The following is a 9110-nucleotide window of genomic DNA, read 5'->3' as shown; positions in this document are numbered from 1 at the left end:
TGGCCAAGGAAAACGGTTACCATTAATTCTTCATATCCATATGCATAAAGATTTCTACCTTATTTACTATATTTCCAGACCAATGTTTACCATAATCTTGGGTTACTGTTGAGCCTTACCTGTGTTGTTAGTGTGGAAAGTTCCAAATATATACAAGTAGACAGGAAATCCTAATGTACATTGAATCCAGCTTCAACAGCTATAAGTATGTAGCTAATTTGATTAATCTAAATCTACAGTTCCTCCCCATCACTATTCATGAATCATTATAAAGCAAATATAAATACCATCGGCACAAATATCAATAGACATCTCTAAGACACAAGAGTTCTTTAAAAGATTGCCATAAAATTTTGCAATAACCAAATTGCACCAAATACTCAGCAGTGACTCATGCTTCTCCAACTGTCTGATAGATAGTATTGTTTTACTTGAATCAGGAAACAAAGAAACACCTACACAGATTTCATTTGGCTCATATTTCTCTCAAGTCCTTTAAAATTTACAGCATTTCACAGACACAGGGGTGAGAAGTGCTTCTTGCCCTGGAAATCCTTCCATTCTGGATGTTGCTGATTATTCCTATCATGTGTTGAATATTCTCAGTCCTAGCATATGTGAAATGGGGATCATCAAATTCATAGCATTGCCACTAAAATTAGATAGTCATGCATGTCAGTTTGCTCTATTAAGCCTGAAAATGATTTTTATACTGTTATTTAAAAAGAAAAAAAAACTTCACAAGTCAATGCTTACACATATATTTATTAAGAAGCAGCCAAGAGAAATGTGTCAGCCCCCCCCCTTGAGTTCAACCTTCTTTATTGGTGTGTAACAAGGCCCAAGGGTTAGATACACTACTTAATCAAAATCAAATGTTAGCTTTTTACAGACTTGGCCCAAACTGCACAACCCAAAACTGCAAGAAATCTGAGTATTTCATATCCGCGTTTTTATTATACTTGACATATACATTTTAATTGTAATGTTTCTTGCAGATCCACATAAAAAAAAACCCTCAAAAAAAAAGGAGCTTTTATTCTAAGTTAGCAGAAAGCACAGCCATTGGTGTGGAGGCAAATGCAAGAACAGCTGCTTTTCATCCATAATTATCTATGTAAGATGCATGCTGCCATTCACAGGGGGCTCTAGTAACATGCACAGAAGCACTGCGTGGGTTTCCACCCACTGTCTTCTCTTTATTCTGACTCCTTCTCCTCTTCTGAAAAGTGAGGGACAGATTTCTTTGCCACAACATTGTCCAGCCTCTTTCCTTGTAGATATGGATTGATACTCTGCAAAAAAAAAAAAAAAAAAAAAAAAAAAAAATCTTTGTCATTATGTGTGAACCTCCATCACAGACACCTCACATAGGTGTAGGAGCATTGTTTTCTGACTGTTGTATTAACAGGATAATAACATAACACTTACCACCCCTCTGCCAAGTGATGGTTCCAGGGAGTTGGTTAATACCTTAGTGCCCCCTAGTGCAGTATATAGTGTCACTGACAGATGTTACCAATAGTGTCATTCACAAAACCATAGTGTTCTTGATCAAATGCAATGTAGCCTTTTTATTGTTATATTTAGCTTACAAGTTCGGGGTGAACCAGAAAAAAAAATCTTGCTACTAACTTAGGTACCAAGTCTCATTTGAAAGAAAATGATTATTCTATGACCCTATTTAAGTGGGAGAGAGAATCTGACATGCCTTAATTAATCCATAGGAAGCATGTTAAAGGGAAAGGCAAATAGGGAATTAGTGTCTTAAGACTGGCCCATGGCTGCAACTCTTCTGTGCAAGGATTCTGTTAAACACAATTCATTAAGGGATCTAGCAATCAATTCCAACCTTCCCTCAGCCAAACTTAAAAGGCAAAATAAAACACACAGGCACTGGGAAGGGTCTTTGTTTTTTACTTAGGCCTCCATATTCTGGAATCTCTTTCATTTGTTGATGTTATGAATGAGTCAAAGAGTTTCCATTGCTTCTCTAATAGTATCAATTGTTTTGAGGTTTGGATTTGAACTGGTAACTGGAGCTGTGCAACATAATCTTTAGTGAGCAGGAAAAATTTCAAAAGTTTTGGAAGGTATTTGTTTATTGAAGCTGCCTTCCAGCAACGGAACAAAATTTAAGAAACTGGCTGAAGTTACAGTTGAGGAGCCATCCTATTACAATGCTAAGCCCCCATGAGTGAACAGATACAGTTCTTGTGTGGGCCTGGCCTGCATGGCTCTCTTGAAAGGTCTTCAAAAGACAAGGACTGGAACACATGAGTAGCCCTTGTCAATAGACTTCACATTACGGTGTATAAAAACATAAATCAGGGAGGACCCCAGCCACTCTGCAAAGATGACTCACAAACAAGGTGAGGACTACAAAACAGTGTCTTTATGCATTTGAAAAGAAGCATGTCACAAAATGATAGACATCCTTAAAGTATCCAAGTAGTATGTTTCTTGTTGGAAATTGTCAAATAGCACGTGGTCTGCCCAACCTAAGGAATCATATGAGAACCTCTGAGTAGGCAGACTTAATGTGCTTAAAAAGAGTGTATTCAATGCCATAAGTACTTTTCAGTACAGTATTGATTCTTAAAATTCTAATATGTTAAAGGAGAATTTCAAATATTCATATTTGTCAACTGTGAGATTAATCAGCTGATTCAAGGTAATCAGCGGGTTCAAAATGGTAACAAGACACAGCTTCAGAGTTCATTTTTTTTTTTCAGAACCACTTAAAAGTGTATTGATTTTTTATTTGTGAAGCAGCTAGAAATTCAAATGGCCCAGAGTAAGTGAAAAAAGTCACACAAAATTACCTGGGCCTTTGGTTCTAATGTTAGGAATCAAGCTTCTAGACCCAGAAATATAAAATGTTGGAGGAAAGAGAAGAGAGAGATGCCAAGGCCAAGCCTTAACACTTTTGGATTAATGTTCAATTATCCAAGTGCTTTGTTTTAAGTGTGTTCTGAAGATCTCATGATACATACATATGTATGGCCACTCATGGCTAGGTTATATAGAAATTGCTATTCACATCTGACAACTGGAAGGACAGCTTGTGATGGAACCTTGCTTCCTGTCCTCTTCAACTCCCAGTAGATGGTGAACTTCGCTGAAGTAAGTCTTAATTCTTCAAAAAAGTGAGCTATGATTTCTTTATATCGATTCTTGCTCCAGAGAGGGTGGTTAAGGTCTCTAGTCAAGGTGGTACAGCAGCTGAGGTATGGTAATAGGGGGAGGGGAAAACTTCTGTTTCCTCATAAGTCTATAGGGGCCCAGGGCTAAAGGAATGAGCATGGACTTTGTAGATGTCTGGGAATAGAAGGAACCTGAAACCCTGGGTCACAGTGACTCTTATTTTCCTAAATTCTAAGCCTTGTCTATGTGGAAGAAGTTGAGGCCAAGGTAAAAATCCTTTATAACATGTGTCTTAGCCAGAATCTTCAGTTTTAGTAATCACTGGTCTCATGGAAATATGATCTAAAGTCAACCTAAGTTCCTCTGAGTCATGGCAGAAGGTATGGTGGGCCGGCAAGTAGAGGCAATTAAAACTGCATGCTGTTATTCATTTGGGGTCAGTCATTGGCCTTGTTTGGAAATGTCCTTGCTGAACCATGGGGGATATTCAAGCCATCTTCCTGGTAAATTATGTTTATTCTGAGCTCCTATAATAGAATTTCTTGATGTTCTCTCAAGAACACATTACAGCCTTCCTGTCACCATCTGCCATTGGAAGCTGTAATCACCAAGAAAAACCTTAATAACCCTGTTTATTCTCCTAGAGAAGATCTGCTTCCAGATGTGAGAACTTCTGCTTCTTGGATAGGAAGTTGTCTGTGGGTCTTCTGTGTTTGTCAGGCAGCTAGCACCTTATGATTAATACCAAGGCCAGAAACTCCACACTTCTGAAAAAATTTTCTGACTGAACTTGTCCAAGTGCTTTAGATTGGCCACAGTTGCCACTGTCTAGATTCCCAATTTGCCCCCAAGATCCAGGTACTTGCTATTCCAAACAAATCGTCACTGGCCTTGGTTATACAAGTTGGTTTGTATATTTTAAGTAAAATAATTACTATGGTAGTGTTGAACTGTGTAATAGCAGGGTTTTTCCCCTGTGCCCCTCCCCCAGTTTGGTCAGATAAAAGAGGCCAGTGTTTCAATCCTTCTGTCCAGTAAGGTACCAGTAGAATAGCAGGATGGACATTGATCACTGTTAAGTCTCGGGGCTATATATCACATGTACCAGAAACCCAATATGTACCAGAAACCCAATATGACCTTGACATTCAGATTTATACCAAGCAACACCATACAAGGAGTAGCAAAATGAAAACATAGAGACCAAAGGCCATGTTGGACAATCCTCCCAAGGAGAGCTAACTAAGCTTGCACTAGACTTGTCAGTCAGCAAAAGAGATAGGTGGAATTGTATGTGACACCATCCTGGCTAGGTGTATGAAGATATGTAGAAGAAATTCGGAATGACAGACTGCAGTATGTACTTCCACACTTTGTTTTCCCTTATGTGACTTATATAACTGATGCAGATGTGTGAGCCATTTCCTCCACTGGCTTCAGTGTATGTGAGAAAATCATATCCTCAAGTCCTCCCTGCACACCCCTACCCTCCCTTTGTGAGGTACCATTCATGGTTGCTGGCCAGAAGGGAAGTAATGAGTGTCCCATTGAAAATCATGTCCTAAAGCTAGGGAGAAGGACACACCACCCCAGAAACCAAGGGTCTATCTGCTAGACATGGCCCTTGCCATACAGGATTTCTGTTCTGTTCTTTGGGATTGCATCAGAAAAGATTCTGCCACTTTCCCGAAACCAAACTCTTTAATTGCCCTACTCAGAAACACTAAATGCCCCAGCAGCACGGGCCCCTGTGCGACTTACCCTCCGCCTCCGCCTCTGCCCTCCCTTCATCTTCTCATAAAGAAGTTTCTTGTTCTAGAACGGAGAGAAAACAAAACACAAATGTACAAGTATGGATTGAATTTGGTAACTGTCTATTTTAAAGCGACACTTGGTGTGTCCCCTGGATATTTGCATTCACATATTTTGGAAACAAAGCTAGATGAAAGGAATGTCGTGTCAGAATGATAGACCACAAGAGAAAAGCTGGTGACTGTGGCACTTTTCACAAAATTCTCTGCACTGCCTCCAGGCACATAGTGTCATCAACAATCTCATAAACAGGGAGAGATGGCATGCTAAAATAGCAGGGTGTGGGAAGCTCATCTCCTCACTTTGAACCATCTTTGTTTAAAATAAATAACTTTATCTCAGTATCTAACTCCCTTTTTATGAACTACACACATGAGTGTACTCTGGAGCAGTGTCCGGCCATTAACAACAATTGTCTGTATAAATAAATGAGACACTGACTTCCGCAGCCGTCCCTCCCATGGCTCATGTGAGTGCCCCCATCAAGCCAATCACAGGACCATTTGGTCTATAACATTTTTAATAGAGTGAACCTTTTAAAAACTGCCAAAAATCTTCTTGGTAGAAGGGAGACTTATGTTGTGTGTGTTGGAGGGGTGAGGGGTGCTTCTCTGTGACCACAGTTTGTTTAAATGTTTCCACATACTGCTGTGTTTCAAACACAGTGGACTTAAATGAGCTCTAGAATATCACACACATGCTCAACACATTGCCATCTAGTTGAGACTATAAAAGGCAGAACACTTAACCTGAATGCGGAACCAGAGAAAGGGATTTGAATGTTTCACTTGTAGTCTTTTATTTTCAAATAGGAAAAATAATGTATGAAAGAGACGATTCATCTTGCTGTAACTACGATACCCTAACACTGACTTCTAGGAAAAAGGCAGACAGAGTTCTGGTGAAGAACAAGTTTATACACCATCTGGGCCCTCTGAGCTGTCTGGTTATTAACAGAGTGTTTAAATGGTAAATTTGAAAATGAAAGTGACAAATGCCAAGAACGCACTTCATTGTTTTCTTATTCATTAAAACCCACCATCTGCCATTTTCAATGGGCAACTTTGCCCAACCTCAAATATCCAGGAGCAGGGTATGTGCCAGGCACAGCAGCACCTCCACAGCCAAAAACACAGGCACTGCCCAGAGTCCCTGTCTCTGGACCAAGTAAATATCAGGAAGGAGAAAGGTCAGCTCTGCTGACGATTCCCTTGAGAAACGAGAATATTGTAGTTGGTCCCCACTTCAGTGTCTGAATGTAAACAGGCAAGTCTAATGCACACAGAATGCTCAGGCCGCAGTTGGAAAGAGACTGGAGTAAAAAGGGTGAGGATAGTGACTGCTCACATACATCACTTCCTTCAGCTGTCTGAACTGGAGGGAGGAGACAGGGGCCTACAAGCTGGTGCCGTGGGGTCCACTGACCATCAATCCTGGCACAGTTTTCCAGCATGCTGTAAATAAGATGAAAGTAGCAACATGTCAATCCCCCTTTTGATCTTGGGGGAAATTATAAGAAGTATGGAAGGTCTGAAAATCTTCCTCTCAAAGACGTAGCTGCTTTCCTGGAGAGGTAAGGTCAGAACCAGCACGTTCATACCCCTGGCCCTTCCATGGTGAATATGGCTTGGCTTTCTCCATTAGCTCTGCATCTGTGTGGATTTGATGGGTAGAGATTGCCACGTGTGATGTGAATGAAAAAAGTACACGAAATGAATGAAAATAAATCAGCCACCTCCTCTGACACCCATGTGTTAGTTCCTCAGGGAGGAGTGGCCTAATTTCTAGGAGTGCAGCTGGTTTAAGTTCATTAAAGGCTCTCCCCATCATACCATCAAGATTTTGGACACCCAGTTGCATTCCTAAAGGACCCTGGGGGATGGGTATCTTCTTAGAGAACTGTCTGATCCTAGGGCTAGGTTACAGAAAGTACAAGGCTTAGTGATGCTAAATATCTGATTGGCCATGAAAGTAAGGATGCGTTCAAACAAGTGCTAGAGTTGTGTCCAAAGGAAGGAAAAGCCTGCATGAAGAAATTCCTACTGGTCAAATGCAGGACATCAAGCTTAGTAGAGATGGATCTAAAGAGGTACCAAATAAATAATCAAGGTTATAAACAAGAAAGGAAGTAGTGGAGGCTCCCTATGGGACTAGGATGCAACTTAGCAATTGAAGGGAGAAGAAAGTACAACTCATGATTCTGCAACTACCATAGTTATTACTGATTCTGGTAAACATCATCAATGAATGCAAAATGTATTGGTTAGCAGGGTCATGAAGATCAGAATATTTATAGCCTCAAAGCACTTTCCCACATGTTAAATATTAATTTCAAATGGAATGATTTTATATCCGAGAAACATGGACACCATTTTATTAAAGGGAATGAAGTTACCACTGACAGTTAAGGGACAAACTGACACCATGCACCACCCCTTTGGTGCAAAGTGCTAAGGATAAACATAAACAGCATGACTATGAAGAAGCCTAAAAAGCTGATTGTGTGAAAACAGAGGGAATAAGTGACTGCCAGACCTGGGGAGGGTGAGGGAGATGGAGAGAGCATGGTGACAATCCACAGGTCCATGCAGCTGAAGGAGCAATAATTAACTGCAAGTTCCCTTTAACACAGTGGAACAACTGTCTTAACAAGTACCGTATGTGTTAGAGCAGTGGGCAGCACTTTGAACATTTTCAACATGAAGATAAAAACAAAGGCGCTGGAGTTAAGAGCACTGGCCGCTCCTCCAGGGGACCCAGGTTCCATTCCCAGTACTCACATGACAGCTCACAACTGTCTCTAACTCCAGTTCCAGGGAACCCAGCGCTGTCTTCTGGCCTCTGTGTGTACTGCACATACATGATGCACAGACATACATGGTGACATAGCACCCATATAAATGCAATAATAAATTTTGAAAAGAAATGAGTGCAGTCTGAAGTTATGAATATGCCAGTCACTCAGATCTGAGTATCTTGTATTGACTGAGGACTTGTATTGACATGCCACACTGTAGTTTATAAATATGTACAGTTATCATGTGTCAACTCAAGGAAAAAATGGGAAACACTGCTCATGTCCAATAACATGGAAACCTAAGAGAAACCAGGACTGGAGAGTACTCCAAAATTCAAACATGGCAGGGCCATGCAAGATAAACAAACTTGGAGAGGGACAACGTTCTTCCCGTCTCCTATGGCCCAGCTGAAGCTCTGATGAAAGTTGCATAAAGCACTGGGAAAGGAGAAACACTTGATTTTCTGACATAATGATGAACACTCAATAGTAAGTGTATTAAGGGTAAAGGCTAACAGCAGCCTTTGGCCATGGGCCTTGAGGATTGTACGTGAATGGGGCAAGGGGGTAATACCAACCTTTGGTCATAGACCCTCAGGACTGTAGTTAATTATATACACTGTGGGGAAGGCACAAGTCCTAGGACAGGACCCCATAGGGCACATATATATATAGGAGGAGTCATGAAAAGATCCATAGATTTACTGTGTTTGTAAAGATGGGGTTCAGTTTCCAGCTCTGTCAATCACAAGGCTACCCAGATCCCTGCCTTGCATTTTCTCCTCAATAGAGTGAGGAGAATGGGCAGCCTGGAATGATGAGATGAGATGACTGAGATAAAATACCAGCATGGTGTCTGGCATGTAACATGAGCTCCACAAGTATTATGATTCCCTATTATATATCAATTATTGGTGCCTTCCCATTACCCAGAAGTCATATGGTGTGTATTTAATAAATGTGTCTTCATGCAGTAACAATGAAAGAGGCAGGCAGGAAACAAGACATTCACTGACATTTGTAATGTGTGAATCATTGCTAAAGATGCAACTCAGCTCTGGATAACATAAGAAACAGGGAAGAGGTACCATCAAGGAAGGAGGAAGGGGGATTTGTGTGCAGTTTGTTTGAGAGATAAGGGTTTTGTGAGTTGAAAGGATAGTTGAGCTGCAGACTTGCTTGAGCCTCCTCTTCTAGATAAACACTCAGGCTGCTTTAAAAAAAAAAATAAGCAAGAGACACTCAGTTCACACTTCCACAGAAAGATCAAGCAAACAGTTTTATTGCTAGGTGGTAATGAGAAAATAAACAAGGAAACTGAAGGGTAAACAAACACACAATTAGAGCTGAGAAG

General features: G+C 40.6%; 1 protein-coding gene across 1 annotated transcript in view; it reads right to left on the bottom strand.

Annotated features, from left to right (window-relative positions):
• Window positions 1-749: 749 nt before the first annotated feature.
• The window catches only part of Scg5 (secretogranin V), a 42411-nt gene continuing 34050 nt past the window's right edge, over window positions 750-9110 (bottom strand). The window contains exons 4-5 of the mRNA XM_051183785.1: window positions 4909-4962; window positions 750-1295 (exon numbers count right to left, since the gene is read on the bottom strand). Coding sequence (XP_051039742.1) covers window positions 1200-1295; window positions 4909-4962 — 150 coding nt within the window. The 3' untranslated portion in view covers window positions 750-1199. The remainder of the gene's footprint in view (window positions 1296-4908; window positions 4963-9110) is intronic.

The sequence above is a fragment of the Phodopus roborovskii genome, unplaced genomic scaffold (assembly GCF_943737965.1).
Source record: "Phodopus roborovskii unplaced genomic scaffold, PHOROB, whole genome shotgun sequence".
NCBI classification, from domain to species: domain Eukaryota; kingdom Metazoa; phylum Chordata; class Mammalia; order Rodentia; family Cricetidae; genus Phodopus; species Phodopus roborovskii.
This window is presented reverse-complemented; position numbering and strand designations above follow the sequence as displayed.